The sequence below is a fragment of the Mchenga conophoros genome, linkage group LG8 (assembly GCF_057382185.1).
Source record: "Mchenga conophoros isolate Kocher_MC1m ecotype Shallow Benthic linkage group LG8, M_conophoros_male_GT1.1, whole genome shotgun sequence".
Lineage (NCBI taxonomy): Eukaryota > Metazoa > Chordata > Actinopteri > Cichliformes > Cichlidae > Mchenga > Mchenga conophoros.
In genome coordinates, this window is record NC_140533.1 from 27,692,514 (window position 1) to 27,714,264 (window position 21,751).

Below are 21,751 nucleotides of genomic sequence, written 5' to 3' on the forward strand. Positions count from 1 at the left end.
CACAGAGAGCAGGAATCTCCTAAAGCGGCAGCTACCAATGACACACCTCAAAAATACATGTGATGACTGTCAGCCACTGCAATGACTCTACTGACCTCTTTGAAGTTGTCAAAGGCGGCGAGGATGATGTCATGACCTCCTCTCACCAAACACACGGCCGCCAGCAGCTCCAGCACCAGAGCTTTAGTCCTGAAAAGACGATTGACATTTATGCACTGCCCAGCAACTACTTTAAGATAAGATAAGATACCTTTATTAGTCCCATGTCTAATAAAGACGCGGGACATTTAAAGTCCGTCCTGAACACTAACACCTCGCAGATAATCACATCCATAGTTCTTGTACACTTTTCAGCTTATAGTTTAGTATACAGGGGCTTGCAAAAGTATTCGGCCCCCTTGAACTTTTCCACATTTTGTCACATTACAGCTACAAACATGAATCTATTTTATTGGAATTCCAGGTGAAAGACCAACACAAAGTGGTGCACACGTGAGAAGTGGAACGGAAATCATACATGATTCCAAACATTTTTTACAAATAAATAACTGCAAAGTGGGGTGTGCGTAATTATTCAGCCCCCTGAGTCAATACTTTATTGAACCACCTTTTGCTGCAATTCCAGCTGCCAGTCTTTTAGGGTCTGTCTCTACCAGCTTCGCACATCTACAGACTGAAATCTTTGCCCATTCTTCTTTGCAAAACAGCTCCAGCTCAGTCAGATTAGATGAACAGCGTTTGTGAACAGCAGTTTTCAGATCTTGCCACAGATTCTCGACTGGATTTAGATCTGGACTTTGACTGGGCCGTTCTAACACATGGATATGTTTTGTTTTAAACCGTTCCATTGTTGCCCTGGCTTTATGTTTAGGGTCGTTGTCCTGCTGGAAGGTGAACCTCCGCCCCAGTCTCAAGTCTTTTGCAGACTCCAAGAGGTTTTCTTCCAAGATTGCCCTGTATTTGGCTCCATCCATCTTCCCATCAACTCTGACCAGCTTCCCTGTCCCTGCTGAAGAGAAGCCCCCCAGAGCATGATGCTGCCACCACCATATCTGACAGTGGGGATGGTGTGTTCAGAGTGATGTGCAGTGTTAGTTACACATAGCGTTTTGCATTTTGGTCTCATCTGACCAGAGCACATTCTTCCAAATGTTTGCTGTGTCCCCCACATGGCTTGTGGCAAACTGCAAACGGGACTTCTTATGGTTTTCTGTTAACAACGGCTTTCTTCTTGCCACTCTTCCATAAAGGCCAACTTTGTGCAGTGCACGACTAATAGTTGTCCTATGGACAGATTCCCCCACCTGAGCTGTAGATCTCTGCAGCTCATCCAGAGTCACCATGGGCCTCTTGGCTGCATTTCTGATCAGCGCTCTCCTTGTTCGGCCTGTGAGTTTAGGTGGACGGCCTTGTCTTGGTAGGTTTACAGTTGTGCCATACTCCTTCCATTTCTGAATGATGGCTTGAACAGTGCTCCGTGGGATGTTCAAGGCTTGGGAAATCTTTTTGTAGCCTAAGCCTGCTTTAAATTTCTCAATAACTTTATCTCTGACCTGTCTGGTGTCTAAATCCAATCCAGAATCTGTGGCAAGATCTGAAAACTGCTGTTCACAAACGCTGTCCATCTAATCTGACTGAGCTGGAGCTGTTTCAAAGAAGAATGGGCAAAGATTTCAGTCTGTAGATGTGCGAAGCTGGTAGAGACAGACCCTAAAAGACTGGCAGCTGGAATTGCAGCAAAAGGTGGTTCAATAAAGTATTGACTCAGGGGGCTGAATAATTACACACACCCCACTTTGCAGTTATTTATTTGTAAAAAATGTTTGGAATCATGCCTGATTTCCGTTCCACTTCTCACGTGTGCACCACTTTGTGTTGGTCTTTGATGTGGAATTCCAATAAAATTGACTCATGTTTGTGGCTGTAATGTGACAAAATGTGGAAAAGTTCAAGGTGGCCGAATACTTTTGCAAGCCACTGTAGTTTCATGTTCAGGCTGTGCGTGGTGTTTACCTCGGGTTTCTGTCGTTCAGGCTGAGCGTGATCTCGTTCACGCAGGAGGGATGCTTCATCACTTGGTTAAACCCCGACTAAGTAAAAAAACACAAAAATCTGCCAACAGTTTGCCAAATAAGATTAAAGAATGAAATGAAACATGACCAGATTAAGTGGCTCTTGTGTGGACCAGAAAACAATATGAACTGCTGAAATGAAACAATACTTTAAAATTGAACTGAACTCTGACCTTACATATGGCATTTGTTTCTTAATATGAATTTAAAACAGCAAAGGACAAGTGTATAATAAGTGAATATCAACATGAAAAAATTACATTACCTATTCTGACATTTTTTGCTATCTTTAGAGAATGACTGATGGGAAATAAAAGTTAAACTCTAAGGATCAATTAATAAATAACAATAATACATAGTGTGTAAGTGGTTTTAGATACCTGGTAATTCATGATGGCACGCAGACACATGATGCAGAGATGAACATCATCTTTCTGGCTCACAACACGCGAGTTCCTCAAGGCTTTTCTGTTTTAGAGAGGTAAATCAGCCAGGTTTAACTGAGGCTTAACTGAAGAGCCGCTTTAATAAGACCTAGAATAGCACTGAAAATAAAGCCAATAATTATTACCCATTTACCCACTTTTTTAGAAGAATGTGCCAACTAATTCTTAATGAATTAATTTAGAAATAAATAAATAAATAAAGTCCATCGTCAGAAACTGCAGACTCTGTTTTAAGAAGCTCAAAAACTTCTGCAGTAAATACTTCAAATAATACTCATGCCAGCCATCATTCACCAGATGAAAACAAAACCACTGAGAGCATGCTCTCATAATTGTATTTTGCGTCACTTAGCGACATGTTTCACATTCACACCTAAGCACACCCCGTCTGAACAAAAGGACCCCAAACACCTACGTAAGGAGGCGTACTCGCTATGAGAGGAATGCAGCCACTTCCCATCAGAAAGATAAGAAGGACACGTCTGCAGCTGCTGAAGGTGAAGGCTAGGAGGAGATCATGATTTGAGTTTAAAAGCATGTGACCCTGCTCATTCCCAAATGACCTGTTAGGAGTGACCAATCACTCTCACTTATGCATTAAAACAGCGCATCACAGCACACACTCCAAAGGACACTTTACGTGTAAATTAGCCACATCGGCAGCTTTTTAAAGTGGTACTAATTGAGTCTCCAGGGTTGAGAATGAGCTCCTACGACTACATCAGCTGAATGGAAATAGGTCCCTGCAGCCAGCTTTAAGAAATCCTTAACAAGTTTTGCAGTGAGATGTGGATCATGGGCGTGCTGTCGATATACCCTCGGCCATGTGTCTATTTTTAGAAAACTTGTTTTTGGATAAACACTTAAGTCAGTTTAAAATGTTACTTTTCTCACTTTTCGGAGTATCAATAACATCAGTAAGTCATTTTAATGTAATAATAATGAAATAAATTAAAGTAGCCCATAAATTTATCACTGTGCTTTTGGTGTTTGTCACACTGTACCTGACTGTGAAGGCCTTGCCACCCTTCAAGGCGCTGTGTGTGGGTGAGTTGCTGGCACTTCTTTTCAGATCTTCCCCTGGTTTGTCAGTAGTTTTGCCTTTGTCTGTGGGCAGCGTGCCGTTGTCCACAGTCTCCACCTCATACCTGTGAGTATCACCATAAAAAGCAATGTTAATTAAATTTTGTGACCTTCTTGGACTAGTGAGTGACTGTGTGGCTGAGACACTTCAGCAGCGACTGCTCTGAGATATCTTGTAAGCTGATACCTACGTGACAGCGCTGTGGGCGACAGACAGATAATCCACAAGAACGTCCAAACCCTGGTTCTCCTCATTTAAGAACTCCTGAGCCCAGCTACAGCAGGACAACACAAAACAAATGTAACTCAGAGGCAGAGCATGGCAGGAAAAGTTAGTAAAGAAGTGTTTTAAAAACATGAGTTAAAAGTTGTAATTTTGCTAATACTCACTATATTTCATTAAATGTGTTACAGGTGGTTGAAGAATTCACATTTTTATTTGAATTCATTTCTTCGGTGTAATTTTGTGTGCTATAATCAGCTTCTTATCTCTATCAATGGTACAATCATATTGTACCCACATGGGAGAGACTCACCCGATGTGATTGGTCCTCAGGGAAATCTCCAGCTCTCTCAGGACCTGTGTGGATTCCTGGACCCGTCTCCTAAACTGATAAAGCATATACAAGGTGAGAATGAGGTCAAAAAAATACTTAAAGATATCTTATTATACTCATTATAATATATTAAGTAATTGATCATTATGTGCCTCTCTGCTCTTCATCCATTTAAAGTAATCCACCTAAAGAACCTGCTTTTTCAGGTTCGAGAAACTGATAATTCAAAACAAACAAACAAAAAAACAACATTACTAAAGTTAAAGGTGGTTCTGCGAGCTACGGAGCTATCAGGTGGTCTTTTAGTTGCATGGACTGGACTGGACTGGATTTAGTTTGCACTTAGTTTGTTGGATAAAACAGCTGAAATACCAATATTTGAAATACTTTTAGATTACAGGTGATGAAAAAAGACTGCATATTGCCAGAAGGCTTAGCTGGAGGTGTGTCACTGCATAGCTACTGACTAACCAGAGGAGTTTGGAGGTTTTCTTTTATTATTTTTAAAGAATTAAATAGAAACATTTCAGTTTTTCCAAACATATAGCCAAGGCTCTACAGTCTATGAACCTTGGCTTATCCAGGTGTTGGCTTTACATAACATGATAAAGGAATGCTGGATATATTTGCAGTCAGGAACAGGGGTGTCCTAAATTTTTTTAATAAGTACAGAACAGTAATCACAGCACACAAAGTAACTCTGCCTGAACAGACAGGGCCAACTTCAACCCACAAATATTTCTTACAGTAGAATATTTGTGGTGCCGTTCTATTTCCTGCCTCAAAAAGCTCAAGAATTTTATCAAAAGGTCTAAAATCAATGAGGCTTTTTCAAGAAGTTCATGTTTACTTTTCGAAAACAAACAGAAGCTTGAAATTAAAATGTTTGATTTGAGTTTGCTCCGATATACCTTTCGACTGACTCCTCCGTGATCCACAAAGCTCTTCAGCTTCTCCAAGTAAGCAGATGGTGGATTCTTCACTTGAAAGCGCTCCTAAAGATGGAGGAAAGAAACATTCAGACCTCTAATTATGTTTGATTGCAGCGCTGCAGCGATGGGGAAGGCAGGGCAGAGCTCAGCCGGGGTCTCACAGGAACAGGCTGATTACACCGCCTCAGTTATGCAAATGGTTGAAATGATTCGACTGCCATGCAGCGGCTACGTTCTCACACACACACACTTTTCACTGTTCACGGCCTTTAGTTAAACCGAAAAACTGACACTTTCTGAAATGTGCCAAACTGTTTACTTGAGAAGCTGTATGACAGCAACGGGTTTATCTATCGCTCTCGCATCAACACACAGGTTGTTATGGACTCTCTTGTAGTTGCTATGGTGGTGTACAATATTGATGAGCTTCCTTGTGTTAGTGTATACGTAAGTCTGTGTTGGTTTCTTAACTTTGGCATTCAGCCATCTTACAAGAAGTTCAATTCGATTAATTGATTAAAACCGTCCTTTAACGTTTCTTCTTTTATCTACCTTTAATGGCTTCTCATGTTTGTTTACACTCCAAGCCTATTAACATGTACTTTACTACAAAGCAGAATCTCTTGCTTAGCGAGGTAACTTTACATTTACCTCATTGTCAGTGTTTACATTGCTGTGGTAATTTGTGCTGTATCACTGCCTGCTGAGTATAAACCCCAGTGTGCAGGTAGAGTAGTAGGAGGGTCTGTAGGATTTTAAAATCTTTGTCTTTCACTGTTATGACTATAAAATAATAAGAAATGCATGTTTTTAGGAACATCTTTATTTCTCCTTTTTTCTGTTGTCTCCAAAACATTTGTATTTTCTTAAGCCTTATAGACTTCTCCTTGCAGGCCTTTTTTGTTCTTTGCAGCTCAACCCACTGCAACAGAAAAACTCAGTTACAGTTTATTAGAATAAAAAAAAAAAAAGTAAATAAGTCCTGAACAGAATATTGAAAGTCTACCTGGTCACAGATCAGGTCCCACTTCTTCTCACTGTCGTACTGGCTGAGGATCTTGACCTTGTCTGGAGGAAGATTCATCGTGTTCTGGCAGCAGAAACACATGAAATAAATGTTAAAAAGTCAAATCTGTCGATTGGAAGCAATAACCTGCAGAACTTTTTCACATTGTTCACTTTTTATGTAGAGGTAAGTCAAAGAAAGTCAGAGATACAAACGCTGTTGATGGTTCACTTATGTACGAGCACTTATGTTGAATGTGACATGTGAAACAAACACAAATGAAGGGTGTAACATGATATCCACAGGGGAACGATGAATGAAAATAAAACATAGGAAAATCAAAATAACTGGGATTTACCCCATTGCAGAGCAGACAGTACACATAGACATTCATATGCGTACACTGCGATCATTAGAATCATATAAATGTTCCACATTTACAGTTTGATTACACTCAGGTCCATGTGAAATCACTCATTTTGGTAGTCAAATGCTAATTTGTATTTTGAACAAAGGTGTGTCCTAAAGGTGTGTCGGAGCTGCTGCACCACTGAAATCTACAATAAGACTGCAAAGTAAATAACTTCAGCATTCTTAGTGTACAACTACAACAACTACAAGTACAAACTAGGTAAATGTTGCTCAACACAAGCAAGTTACAGTTCATATACTTAGCCTATTATGATGCAACAGCAATTACCACAAAAAATGAATAAATAAAAAATAAAATAGTGAGGTACATGTTCTATTGAGGACAAAAGGACAATTTGACATTTTTTAAGAAATGCTATTTACGATTAATATTGATCATTGTGCTAATGGCTCACATACATGCAAGGTGTGGTCAGACTGCTCTTCTGGTTGGATGTTGGAGTAACTGAGGCGTTTCTTGTCTGAGAATGTGGAGACTTTAAATGCACCCGTTTATCACAGGCTTTTGTAAGTGGTCAGTGTGTACTACGCTTCACCGCCGCTAGCTGGAGTCACTAAACTGAACTTCTCCACTGTGTGTGGGCTTTTTAATGACATATTTAAAAGAAGAACAGCATTATTGTGTAGTACAAACCATCCAAATTCTAGCATTTTAGCGGTGTTACTCAACACTAAACAGCAGATATCTGCATTGCTCTTCTATTTTGTTGTTTACACAGTCGATTACCCTCATCCTCTGGTCTGTAATTTATTTATTTATTTTTTATCTACAATGGCTCTAATACCCATATATATAATTCTACCATGCTACCTTGTAGCTCTTTCTTAAAGAGGCTTGTGAAAGAAGGCCTACTGTGCGTTATTTTTCATTTTTAAACAGCATCAGACCATGCTGCCACAGTAACCTATATTCTCATTGATCTCTCTGTGCTCTGAATTATTTACAGATACATTCTGTGTTGAAAAACAGTCATGTGAATGTGTGAATATGGAGATCTTCCAGGAACCAACATGGTCACAGGCACGGGGTCCTCTCAAGCCCCTTTGACGACATCTTCAATAATTAAAGACTCTGCTGCAGGCCGTTATAAGTCTGGCAGTGAGTTACTCTGAGAGTCACAGGTCTTTGTAATTATCAGCTGTATGCTGTCATGTTACACTACAGTTTAATCACATATAGCCTACGTCTCAGAGCGGGATTTTAGTTCACATTGTGTTTTGAAGAGTGTGTGCTGATCCTCCCCTCTGATAAAGTGCAAGTCAGGATGCTGCTGGCTCTATACTCCTGATGTCAGCTGTTTGACAGATGAGTCAGATACTGTCAACCAGACATTTGCTTTTGTTTATGATAACTGATATCAGATTATAAAAGTTGCTGAGAAGTAAAGATAAAAGATTGTCACCACATTCCTCCCATTTTCACAACTGGGTGGTGTCCCAAACAACAAACACAGACACACGAGCGGCACCGACTATAACCCACAGAGTTGTGAAACTAGGCTAGTCGACAGGAGAATCCCGCTCAAGCATGACACACAGCTCCTCGTATCTTATCTGGTATCCTGAGCAACTCGGGCATCACAACCTCAGCATGGTGTCAGTGACACTGACTCAGTCTGCTCAGGAATGTCCCTGTCATGTCACCAACAAACAAATTCACACCACTGTCTGAATTTGAACTTCTCAAAAATTTAAGTCAGGCTTTTTATTCATCCAGAAGTAGAGGCCGAATCCCACTAAATGCTAAAAGATGGAGAGCTGCTGTCAGGCATGTCAATCTGGAAAATGGGTCAGTAGATCAATGCTGGATGTGCATCTGATAAATCAAGCCTGATGAATGAAGCTGGTGGGTCAATACGTGCTGGTTATGTGTGGCCGGATGGAAACTGAAAGAGAAAAACAGCACTGGCATTTTCCAGTGTTGGGTTTAAAATACAACATTAGCAGGACACGACACGGCTTTGGCTCCAATATAGTAACATAACACAGACCTGTGTGTGACCCACAAACACAAAAACCTTGTAAGTTATCAGACTTTAAATCACATTGTGTGTGTGTGTGTGTGGGGGGGGGGGGGGGGTGGCCCTTTTGTCATCTCTTCCCAGTCTCTAATCTACCACATCTGATGAACCAGTCGAAAATGCCTGACATGGTTCAAACTTATAGTCAGTCTGAGACAAAATCCCTGAAGGAAGTCCAGTCTATTTGATTATTATCCTGAACTACATGCAGTACTTGTTTTCTAAAGCAATATGCAAGGGGTTTGATGTGTTTTATTCTCCACCGTCATGCAATACAATCACCAGATGTTTTGCACGAGGGCTGCAAACTATGTGTATGAAATTTCATGCCAACTAGGAAGCATAAAAACTGCAGTTCACTGACAGGTGTGTCATCACAGCTCACTGTGCTTGTGCTTTTCTAGATTCTGTGGATTGTTGTGGTTAATTAATCAGACCAGTAAAACTAGAAAGATTCTATCCATCTCTTAAGTCTGATGTGATCAGCCATCTGGTCTAAACTCTTCTTCGATTCCAAAACTCAAACATGACTGAGAGCTAAAAATGGCCCAACTACTTTCATCTTCAATGAATTGTGAGCATGGCTGCTCTCTTAGGTGTCACACTGAAGTTCAACAACATGGCAGTGATGAAAAAAAGGATTTAGAGGTTAAACTGACTTAGACGTTAGCGGGAAGTTGGCTTGTTAGTTTCCATCTGTGGATGAAATCCCACGTTATGACTCAGAGATTTATAAAAACTGAAACGTGCAGCTGTATTGCTTCATAAATGAAGACAGAAAGTTAAACAGCAGCCATGTTTATGGGGTTATTGAAGATGGGCTAGCTAGCATATAATGGTGTGCTACTAGGTGGCTGCCTACAGACCTATGGTTAGGATAATATAGGAAAGCAAAGATGGAGGATGAATTTTAGACTTTTATCTCTCAACATAAACCAGTGTGAGGGTGTAAAAGAGATGAATGCAATCATATGTCAGAGAAAAGATGCTGAAAACGAAGCAAACTTCAGTCCAGAGAAGACCTGGGACAACCAGTCAACACGCTGCTGTGTGGTTTGGATTACTCGCTATGAAAAAGTCTCATGCTCACTCTTTTCTGAAGCATTTATATGTTTAGTGTCCGGCAAACTATGAGCCCAAGAGTTGAAAAAGACAACAGTTAATGAAAGCAGCTTGGAGCACAGAAGAGCTAGCTTAGACCTTCATTCGATCCTCTCATCTAAACACTAAGCACTAGCAGAGGCTACTACAGATGTGCACCTACACATACGTACATGTACAAAAAACACGAGCGAGGTTGTTATGTATTGATTTTGTTGCAGTAAAATAATAATATTCCTACAAAATGCTAACATCTGTATTCATACAGCTGCTTTTCCATAACAGCTGGTTCAGCGATGAAATGCTTTTAAATCTTTAAAGCCATTTGCCCCCAACTAATAACATAAACTGACAACAGGCAGCCTGCAGTGCTAAACATGGAAGCAGGGAGAGGCTATAAAAATACTTTACATAAATGAGCCATTATAACCTGTATGGAAATCTTCTGATGGTCTAGGAAGATTATGAGAGGCATATAATGATGATTATAAACAGACATGGTGTGTAACTGTAGACTTTTCCTTCTGCAGGAGGACACAGGCAGTCTTGCTGATGGTCGATTCAGGTGCCGGAGATAAAAATTCCCCTTTCAACAAACAGCAACACAGACAGGATGAACTTGTTTTACATGTAACATAAACCCCAAAATAAATGATAACAATTACTTTATTTTTAGGTTTCTTGCATATTTCAGTTTAATAATGTTGAGCTTAGCGTAGAGCTTTTGTAACCTGTTACCTCTTTTTAATCCCTTAGATTAACAAAACAGTTATTATTTTGGCAATTTTTGACATTTATGACAGCAGGAGGTGCTGTTAAAGTTCAGTTATCTGATGAAATTAACTCTGCTATGGCTTACATATCTTTTATTTTTTATTTTTTTGCTTCTTGTATTTTATTTCTTGCTTTTTCCTTTTTTTCTTTTAAATCGGTTCAATTTTCTTTAAACATTTCTAAAAAATAAGAATTTAAATTTAAATGAATTAATGTATTTACTGTGTCACTCCTGGCACTCTTGGAGCCTTTTTCTTTGTTAATTCTTGCCATTAACTCTCTGTTGTGACAATGCTAATTGTGTGCTTGTTGCTGTATACGTTCACTTTTTCTCTTAGTAGGACGAAACTATTTGTTTCCGTCTTTACACGTGATTTAGTTATAATACCAAGAATATTACTAGACGTGTGCTCCAATTTAGGCAGAAACAATGAAGCTGGCATGCTGCAAAGCTTGTTTTCCAAAAGACTTTAAGGTTGTCAGCAAACCCCATTTATGTCTAAATGCTCTCTAAATTAAGATCATCTTTTTTTTCCACCGAGTATGTTCGGATGCACAAAGAAATATTCTGTGCTAGCAGCTGATCACATAATCACGTCCCCTGTGTGTCGTTAAAGGCGCGATCTTCTCTAACATCATCAGGTCAGCAGGGAGTTGTGCATGTGACAGTAACATAAAACACAATCTGTGAGGTGCTGCAGTCATCAGGCTTCACATGTTAATGAGTTTAATTTTCATCTCGAGCTTGCTCTTGGCTGTGTGCCCTCTGCGGCTCATTTTTATTTTTTAAGACCTGCTAAGTGTGAAGGCATGTGGCAATCTCCATGGCAACCTGCACCGTAACTGCCTCAGTGCTTTGTAGGCTCACGAATCCCCCCGGCTATTTTTTAAAATTAAGTGGCGTTACACAATAAAATCAGTGACCTTTACACCTGCTACTACACCACCAGAGAAGCGGTGAGACTCAGAGGCTCAAAGCAGCAGCAGAGATGGAGGACAGGGTATCATTTCTACAAGCAGAGTAAAGCTAAATGATGCATGATGCTGACTTCCTCAATCCCTGATGGTTCTGATTGTCCCAAAAGGATGGATCAGTGAAATTATTATCTTCACAGAAAATGAATAATTACTTATGATTCAGTGCTTTTCCTATCTTTTCCTACTGGATGTATATGCTTTCATCTTATGCTAAAGGCGATCATCACTGCTCACTAATCTACCTTTAAGTAATCCCCCAAATAGCTAATTAGAAAAGTAGAATTGGGAAAAATACCCCAAATGATTTTCCAAAGTTCAAGATGACATCTTCAGATGATTTGTATTTTTTGACCTACAACTTCCTGACATTCTGTTTTCATTCTGTTATCAACTACCTGCTGCAATATTGTCACTTTATGATTTGTTCACAGTTCCTAAATATCAAGATGTTTGAGAAAAACTACAACATAGATTGATGCAATACAAAAATGATTGTGAGGGTGCTGGGAATTCCCCAATTTGGCACACGTTTCGTTATAAGGAGGGCCTGAATGGAGTCCCCCAATTATCCACTGTTAGTGGGGTAAACCATCAGAGAGTTGAGGGTTGTTTAGTTGATTGCTAGGGTAATAATCACACAATAACAGGATGATGGGAAAACTAGGCTAGTATGGCATCATTCTATCACAATATACAAAGATGAAGGTAGAATTCGAGATGGCAGGATTTCCACAAATACAGGCTCTTGTTCATTTTCATTCTGTTATTATTACATTATTGCTGTACTGAGTTGATGCATGATAATGTTCTGCAAAGTGCGTGACACCCCAAGCTGCAGTGAATTGCATCCACATCTGCTCTGCTTTTAATGTACTTCCACAAATCTCTTTAAAATGTCTCATGGAAATACAGCCAGTGTTTTCTATATTTCGTTTGAAACTGATTGTGGGATATTGGGTATAGATATCAGTGGGGTTACAGAGGAGACAGATGATGAAGAAACAGAAATAACAACAAAACCCCACCAATAATTAAAGAAAAGAAGCTGGTTATTCTATAACGCTGCTCAGATAAGAAACAATAGATTGATACTGGCAAAATGTGATTATGAATTGTTGAGTTCACAACGCTACTGAATCCACTGTGATAATCGTCGTGATTCTGGGATTTCACACAGATTGCCAGACACAGCATCTTTGTATTTTGGTCGGAGATAATGATTCTAAAAAAATTTCAGATTCATTGGAGTTACAAAAAAGTTGTTGTTTTTTTTATAGCTTTACTTGAGCTTTAATTATAATGATGAGGAAAAAAGAAAATGAACTAAAGGGAGGGACTGAATTCACACTTTTATAGAGGGGCAAAAATACAGCACATGGGTGTGCTGAAAGGTGAGATGAGCAGTGCATCACAATAACTATTTTATCTTAACTATATTGTTTTGATAAGGATGTGCCCTGAGTTAAAATGTGATTAACTGCACAGAACTGAAACTTACTGCAAAAATTGAATAAGTGGAGTTAATGCCCATCAATGCTTAAAAGAACCCAACACTTATAACTTATAAGCCTGTAGAAAAGTACAGACTATCTAAAAAAGAAACTGAATGTTCTTTTCTCTGCTTCTTCCTGACTTTGTGCATCAGTTTATAAGTACAGTACACAAATCCGCAGATGTACATTTACAAATCCACCCACCTGCCGCATTCCCTGTTGGGAAATATGCAAAGTGTTATGTAAAACACTGAAGGGAAAAGTACTAACTGTAAATTTGGACGTGACTGAAGCCTTTGTGCAGTCACTTTGTCATTCTGTGCTCTATGTTCTCTGCAGGTTTCTGCAGCTTTAGCATTGATTCTTTTATTGCGGATTCACATCAAAGCATCAAAATGTGAGTAAAGTATCATAAATGCTGCCTCACAAACAAACCTGCTGGCTCATTTTACAAACAAATACATGCAAATGCGCACGTGCTGAACACACAGAGCACTATCCACCTCCCATCTCCGAGCCCTCTGACACACTCTCTCCGCTCGTCCTTCTGAGCCACTGCGGAAGGAAACCAGCAGCGCTTTGCACACCAACAGGCAGAAACTGGTTTGTATGCAGACAGAGTATCTTCAACACTGAGCACAGGAGATTCAATTTATTATGCACACTCGGCAGAAGACATAAGGGTGGGAGGGATAATCTATATTTGGTAGGATAGAGAGGTGATGTAGCAAAAAGACAGAGAGATTGGGGGGAGACGCGGTTGCAGGATTTAGGCTGTTATTATTATGGAGACACCTGAACATTCATACAAAGTGCTGCAGCTCTGCGATCAGTGACGCCTGCAGCAGTTGGCACAAGACGCTTGCTGCTGGCACATTAATTCATTGCTGTATCTTTCACACAAATCCTTCCACTGCAACACTGGCCGAGTTTACTCTGATACTGTAAACACATTCAAATGAAAGCAAAGACTGCAGTTTAGGCTTAGAAAAAAAAATATTGAAATAATGAAAAAAAGGTTTGTAATTCAACATGACTTATTTGATAACTGGAGTGTTATTATGATGTTATTATTATATTCTGCATGTAAAGTGACAAAAAGACTCACAGATTAAAGGTGGGGACCCTATAATATTTTTTTTGTGAAACATCTTAAAAAATAAACAGAATTATTATCATTTTGTGCTGAAAACTATCTGAAAATACAGGGTAGTATGCAAACTGGCAAAACGCTGTAGTTTGCAGCATTGTGGTGAAGTTTATGGTAATACGTCATGTTGGACTGAAGATGCTGATTAGACTCAGAGCCATGAAAGCTTCTGAATGAACAGGTTCAATCCAAATAATCTCAGAGCAGCAGAGCAGGTCAGCTGATCACTGCCTATAAACAAATCTACTGGAGCTCACAAGGAAATGATTAGATGACGTTCTTTTCTCCACATTACAGTACTACATCAGATTTTAGGATTTTCCTGCTTGCCAGACGCCCCTGGCTTCACCCATTAGTTTGTGAACTCACATTTTGAAGCTTAGGATTCAGGATTTTGGTCAAAACTTCTGAAAGCATTGCTTGGACAGTGCTTACGGCTCAGCTCTGAGTTGGTAAACCCTGACATCACTTCAGAATCGAAGGTAAATTAATTGGAATCTCAGGGCTCATGTGATTCTGCTAAATGAATTTCATCCCGACTGTCCACTAAATATCAAAGAAATCAGCTGAAGTGGTTTGGAGATATCCCAGTGAAGGAAAATAAAACATTATCTCCTCAGCAGAGGAAATTACAACTCTGCCTCTCACAGGCAGCATTTTCTGCTCACACACACACACACTGACTGAAGTGCTTCACTTGGAAGGGAGCAGCATTTATCAGGGCGTTAACTGATTGCCTTTCACCTTTAGGAGCCGGTTTTGCTAAGTATGCTCACTGACAGCATGTCTGGGGCCTGTTAGCTGTGTTTCACACTATCAATTCTTCAGTGTGCAGCCCATCATTATGATAGGACTCAGAAAAGAGGAATGCGGTTAATCATAGAAGAAGCTGTCTGACCACATATTGATCATAGCTGCCGTCTTTCACTTTAGCTGTCACTGTGTAGACACGAGTTCAGTCACTGTTGCTGCACATGTAACAGCTCAGTCACAGCTGGAGTTGCACTCAAGCAATGCTTTGAAGACTTAATGATTCTGTCATCCACCCCACTGGGTGGTGTGGAAAACAGGCGGGCTTTTCAATGAAAACACAGTATGCTGCTGAAGTTGGAGAAACATCACAACAACAGGCTCCCACTGTCACGGGCCGCCGGGGCAGACCGTGTGGAGTGAGTGGAGGACCCAAGAGCAAACAGAGGTGAGGACACAAAACCGGACTTAACAGAAGGCGAGCCTTTATTTAGGGCCGAAAACTTAAGGAACAAGGCAGCAAAGCAACTGAGGGAAAACCTGAACATAGACTGGGAAAACTATGGCTAAACAAAGTACAAACTAGGACTAGTTAAGGCTGGGAAACTATGACAAGGGGTAGGGGAGATAACACAGATGACGCGACGCAGACTACATGAAACACAGAGACTAAATACACATGAGGGATGATCAGGGGAAGTGGCCACACATGGGATCACAGCTGACACACATGAACCTAACGACAGGACAGGAGGGTGCAACTGAATACACTGACAATGAATACAGACTTACAAAGTAAAACAGGAAACATGGAAATTAGACATGACAAGAACTAAACATAACCACGCAGACAGGACTCATGACCCAGGGAAACTTAGTACAGGGGAGATGACATAACTGACAGCATGAACTTGACAGTACAAGACACACAGACATAAACACACGAAGGGCAAGGGAGACTTAATGCAAGGGTAATATATACAAATGGCTGGGCTACCTTAGAGAACCTAAACAAACAATAAACATCAAAATAGGCTAAACATAACACACTGGGTCACACGACCCAGGACCATGACACCCACCTTCTGGTTTCTGCCTTCCTACTAAAGTTTTGCTTCAGGAATTTGCTCCACCTCAAGCTCATGAGCAGCACTGAGGTCGGGGCACAAGCGTGACCTCCCCTGGAGCAAATGTCAAAGTAATGTTATCAGCAGAGGTGCTTTAATTGCTTTTACATCTTTGTGTTCAACATCTGGTCTTGGGTAGAAGAACTGTTCCAACATCTGTGCAGATGTTGAGGACGACTCCCAGTCCTAACCTGTAACCCAGGGGTGTCAAACTCAAATACACAGTGGGCCAAAATTCAAAACTGGAACAAAGTCGCGGGCTAACGCTAATATTTATTGAAATATATTTATTCCTCCAGATATAAGAATGAATCTTTTCTTATGGACTCAAACACGTTTTGCTGAAAAACTGAATATGGAACAAGCAAAGCTTAATACTAAACAATATATATATTAGCTGTATAATACCAGTAGGCCAGCTCTGATAGTAATTTGGTATGGCTTCGCGGGCCAGAGTTTGACACCTATGCTGTAACCGCTTTCTTATTATCTGAACTAGCCGGGGGTTTATAATGCTGAAAACGCAAGGAGGATGTTTTCCAAAAGTTAAGGCACATTAAGTTCACCATGCAACAAATGAGGCACAATTTAAGTGTGGATAAACAAAAAAATGGGTGTTGTCCAAAGAAAGGCTGTAGCGTATATGGCGAGGACACTGTGTGACCATCTTTTTTGCAAATCAAAAGTTAAGAAACAAAGGCACGTGTCTGCATGTCGGTATTTCATGCTGACTGTATCTATGTTGTGCATGGAAAAAATCGGGGCGATAATGCTGCTGTTTCAGGTGGATTTAACTGTTTTGCTCATTTCAGTTTACTTTCTGTTTCTAGATTCTAGATTTAATGATTTAAGCAGATATGTGGGCAGGTGACAAGCTTAGTCTTAGACTGTTGTCTGGTAGGTAAAGTAATGAGGAAAGTAATGACCTGTTTTCAAAGGAAGTTACTTTTATGAGCCCAACACCAAAAACAAACGTTGTTGTCGGCGAGTTCTGTGATGCCGAATAAATCACAAGAAAATCATTTAAGATATCCCAAAACACCTGAGTATCTAAAGAAGGACTAAAAAACACACACTGACAGAATATATTTATGGCCCCTGTAATGATCTACATCCATTCAGTATCACAGTGTCGTTAGATTTCAGTGATGTAGCTTCTGAATTATTATCTATCTCTCTGATTTTCTTTCCCTTACAGCTACGCTCCTCTCATTTGAGCTTCTTTTTCAGAGCTTAAAGTTTACTTCTGTTTACTAATTCTCTTGATTTGATAAGCGCCCCCTACAGGAATAATAAAGTAATGACTTTGAGAAGACTAACGAGGACCAACTTAAGGCACCTGCATTTCACTAAATATAAAATCAAACAACAAAGGTGATGCAGCATATGACCTAATCTACATTGTCTCTTTCCTAATATCCAAGCGTATTTTTGGCAACGTAATCTTCTCTCATTGGTAAAACTTTGATACATGAGTGATTTATAAGTACTAGTATAAGTACTGAGATAGGGCAGTAAAGAATAGAGGCACCTTTTACTAAGCTGTAAACAGACCTGACTTCCTCGTATCATTCTTTCTCTAACAGGGAGCAGTGAGCCTAAAGCTGCGGTAAGCCTGAGCATAAAGGAGCTCTTATGTATCTTTTCACAGCAGCTTTGTGTACCTGGCACAACGATAAGCTTGTCCCGAGGACGTGCACATTTTCAACATATTCCACATTCTTTGTTTCTTTCTATTGTGGCACTCTTGCTTTTTCCACTTGCAGCACAAAGTCATGCATTCGTGACTCACCAGCACAGCGTTGAAGCGTTCCTCCAGCTCTTCTTCAGGTGGCATCGGGAGTTTCGCTCCGGCTGTTTGTCTCTGGGGCCCTGTGGACCCCGGGCCAGATGGCTTGCCATCCTTTCCCTGAGAAACCTCAAGGCTTCCTGCTGCATTCCCCATGACTGGCAATCCAATAGATCCAAAAAACACACATATGCACAAAACTCAAAAGAACAGTCACTGCCAGAGTCTCAAAAAGGATCAAATGTGGGTCTGTCTGCTCATCCAAAGTTAGGTTCTGTGTAGCTTGTGGCCTTCCATTATCTCCACAACTCCTCTGTGTTGGTTAACATTTATTACTTGTCAGCTTTCAGTTTTCTGACAAACAGAAGAATGAAATCCACCCCAGCCTCTGAATGACAGCTCAGACCTGGCTCAGGTCCTAGTGTATTATGAAACCCTAGAAAGAGGGAAGGGGATATCCTGACAGGGACGGACGGACTGACAGCTGAGCGAGTGACAGAGGAAAGGGGGAGGAGGGAGACTTCAGAGCCTGAGGCAACTGCTGAACAGCAGGCTGAAATAACAACAGGAAAAAAATCAACAGAAGAAGATAAACAGCAAAATATAGGCAGCACTTTGGTGTGGAGGAAACTCAGGAGGAAACTACTCCCAAAGCTGCTGCAGGTAAGCACACTCAGCTGGAGCTCCAGGTGATCTGTGGAGGTTCTTCATCTGCTGCTGGATGCTGGTAGTCGGTGGACCTCTGAACTCCATATCCAGAGTAAAAGAAAAAAAAGAGGGGAAAAAACAGGGAAGAGCAGAGAACCGGCAGGCAGCTACTCTGTCTATCCGACAGGAGAGAAACTGAAGGCAGCAGTGGCATTAGTTAATAGCACAGAGCACTCTGGGTCCTAATGCCTCCCTATTCAGGCTGCACCTGACCATGGGAGCTTTCAGAGAAGGTGTGTCAGATGCATTTTAGTTCATAGGCCACATGACACTCAGTCAAGTTCAAGTGGGCCGAACCAGTTAAAGCCAAACAATATACAAAAATATCTTTAGTTCATGAATGCAAAGAAGTACATTCTGAAAATCACATTTTTTTACTTTTAAAGAGGAACTCGTTTACAAAAATTTGATCAACAGCTACTAATCTCTAAGAAAAAATGAGATTGCTGCAGTGAAAACATTAAACTCAACCAGAGCAACAGAATAGCTTAAACAAAGAATAATTAATAAATTAAAGGAGCATCTCAAGAAAAAATGAAAGAAGTTACAGTATCATATGATTGTTGGGTTTTTCTCTGTATGTATGATTGTAGGGTCTACCTTTAATTTAATTTACAATCTAAATAACATGCAGTTCTCTGACGACTCTGCAATAGTCGGCCTCATCACTGATGGGGACGACAGGAAGTACAGAGAACTAACACAAGGCTTTGTGGACTGGTGCCAGCAGAACTACCTCCAGATCAACACTAATAAAACCAAGGAGCTGGTGGTAGACTTCCACAGGCACAAACATCCTCCTCTGCAACCACTGAACATCCAAGGTATGGACGTCGAGGCTGTGGACAGCTACAGGTACCTTGGTGTTCATCTGAACAATAAACTGGACTGGACTCATAATTCAGACGCCCTCTACAGGAAAGGGCAGAGCAGGCTGTACCTGCTGCGGAGACTCAGGTCTTTTGGAGTGAAGGGCCCACTCCTGAAGACCTTCCGTGACTCTGAGGTGGCCTCAGCCATCTTTTATAGTGTCGTCTGCTGGGATGGCAACCACTCTGCCGGGGACAGGAAGCAACTGAACAGGCTGATCCGCAGGGCCAGCTCTGTTCTAGGATGCCTTCCGGCCCCAGTGGAGGTGGTGAATGACAGGAGAATGGAGGCTAAGCTGTCATCCCTGTTGGACAACATCTCCCACCCCATGCAGCAGACTGTGACAGCACTGAGCAGCTCGTTCAGTGGCTGCGGCACCCACGGTGTGGGACGGAGAGATTTCACAGGTCTTTCCTCCCCACTGCTGTCAGACTCCATAACAAAGACTCCAACTGATCAAACACACACATCCACACATGTGCAATAAGACTAAGTGCAATACTCGTATTCTATTTTTATCCTATTGTATATATTATTTTATTCTATTCTATTCTGTACAGTTGTGTACAGTATCTTATTCTTATTGTATTCCAGTGTTCTCTAATTTTTGCTATATAACTTTGCACTGTCCAATTTCTGCTGTGACAAAACAAATTTCCGATGCCTCTTCATGTGATATATTACTCGATGTGGTTTCTTGATTTCTTTAGACCAAGCACTGAAGGTCAAGATCAAACACTGAGCTCATCAGTCGCATACCTGCTGAAGTTCAGGGTCTGGCTGGGCTGGGGTCAGCAAACATTCAGTGTCAGCATCACTCTGGGTTCCTGGCTAGCTTAGCGTTAGCATGGTGTCTGTGCAGATGCTTGCAAAGAGCCAAAGTGATGTTAGCTGAATGATGCAGCTGTTTTGCTCGTGGATGTAGTGTACCATTTACCACAAGTGCTCTCGTCCTTTTGTGCAAACGAGTAAAAGTTATGTTCACATCCAGGCTGTAGACTGCATCGCTATTCTCCTCCTCAGACACATGAAATGAAAAGTGCAACTGTAACTGGTAAGCAGGATCGACAGATAAGCAGACTATCAAACATATTGCGAGAGCAGTAAAAGGATAGAAAAACACAATGAAACTATCAGTCATGGATTGGCCTCCTCAGAGCCCGGACTTCAATATTATTGAAGTATTCTTATGACAGATAACTAGTATAAGGTCCAAAGAGATATCAGGGCCAGTGCAGGAAAAACATCATCAGACCAAAGACCCAGAATAAAGCATAAACTTTAAGAGTAGCCAATTCAAGAATCTGGCATATTCTTAAATAAGATGAAGGCACTGGCCTCCTCAGCAACACCAAAGGCAGAAGACAACCAAAGAGTATGATGACATGGTCAAGAAAAACAATAATATAACATGTAACCACATCCAGAAGACTTTGAAGGAGGCAAGCATATCATTGTCTACAATGAACAGGAGGGAGCTGCTTTACTACAGCATTTGGTGACATTGATCGATTCAAGACTGCAAGCAATCATTGTCTTCATCCAAGTATTACAAACAATTCTGCATCTTAAATGTGCATAAAGACGAATCTAATTCTTGAAGAGTTCATGTGAATGTTTTGCATAAAAAAACAACAACAACAACAAAAAAAAATAACCCTCAAATTAAAGCTCAAATCTGCACTTTGATCAGATTTACAAAAAAAATTCTTTGTCAATTTTATGACACTAAATCCATTCATGTCTTGTGTCTTGCATTGTTTGAACAAAGGAGAAATCCATCCATTCGCTTCCGCTTATCCTTTTCAGGGTCGCAGGGGCGCTGGAGCCTATCCCAGCTGTCATAGGGCGAGAGGCGGGGTACACCCTGGACAGGTCGCCAGTCTGTTGCAGGGCCAACACACAGGGACAGACAACCATTCGTGCTCACATTCACTCGCACAAAAATAGAAATAATTAGAAAACACCTCTTTAGAGGTCACACTATTCTTAAACACCACATTTTTAAACATCTGTACTGACAGAGCTTCACCACCACCGCATCCTGAGGAGCAACAATAAAATAGCTTTTATTATTATTTTTAACTTTAATGGAAAACTCCAAAACAATACATCAGCCTTAAAATCATAAACACTGACGTGATGTGTAATTTAAAGCCACAGACGTTGGAGGACTGGTACTTATATAAGTCAAAATAAAGCAGTTCATGAGTCTTTCTAAATTAATAAATAATCCATCAATCAATAGTACAAATGGAAAGTGAGTTTACAGATAAACATTAAACACTCATAAAAAAAAAACAAAAACATTGTTGAATTCAAAATAAAAACAGCATTTTTTTACAGAATGCAGTAATTAAACAGATTAAAAATTCAAATTAAGATGTGTTGGATGTGTTGCTCCTCAGCATCACAGAGCAGTTTTAGAACAACTGAGAGTCATAAATGCTTGTTTATTTATT

At 40.5% G+C, this 21,751-nt stretch overlaps 1 protein-coding gene across 3 annotated transcripts in view; it reads right to left on the reverse strand.

Annotated features, from left to right (window-relative positions):
- The window catches only part of fmnl1b (formin-like 1b), a 37,237-nt gene extending 18,694 nt beyond the window's left edge, over nt 1–18,543 (reverse strand). For all 3 annotated transcript variants that reach the window (XR_014893673.1, XM_085285389.1, XM_085285390.1), the window contains exons 1-9: nt 17,715–18,543; nt 6,097–6,180; nt 5,070–5,153; nt 4,138–4,211; nt 3,793–3,876; nt 3,523–3,666; nt 2,453–2,540; nt 2,014–2,090; nt 96–189 (exon numbers count right to left, since the gene is read on the reverse strand). Coding sequence is in view for 2 of the 3 variants with exons in the window: in XM_085285389.1 (XP_085141515.1) it covers nt 96–189; nt 2,014–2,090; nt 2,453–2,540; nt 3,523–3,666; nt 3,793–3,876; nt 4,138–4,211; nt 5,070–5,153; nt 6,097–6,180; nt 17,715–17,867 (882 nt within the window). In the remaining variant the exon portion in view is untranslated. The remainder of the gene's footprint in view (nt 1–95; nt 190–2,013; nt 2,091–2,452; nt 2,541–3,522; nt 3,667–3,792; nt 3,877–4,137; nt 4,212–5,069; nt 5,154–6,096; nt 6,181–17,714) is intronic.
- Nucleotides 18,544–21,751: the final 3,208 nt, after the last annotated feature.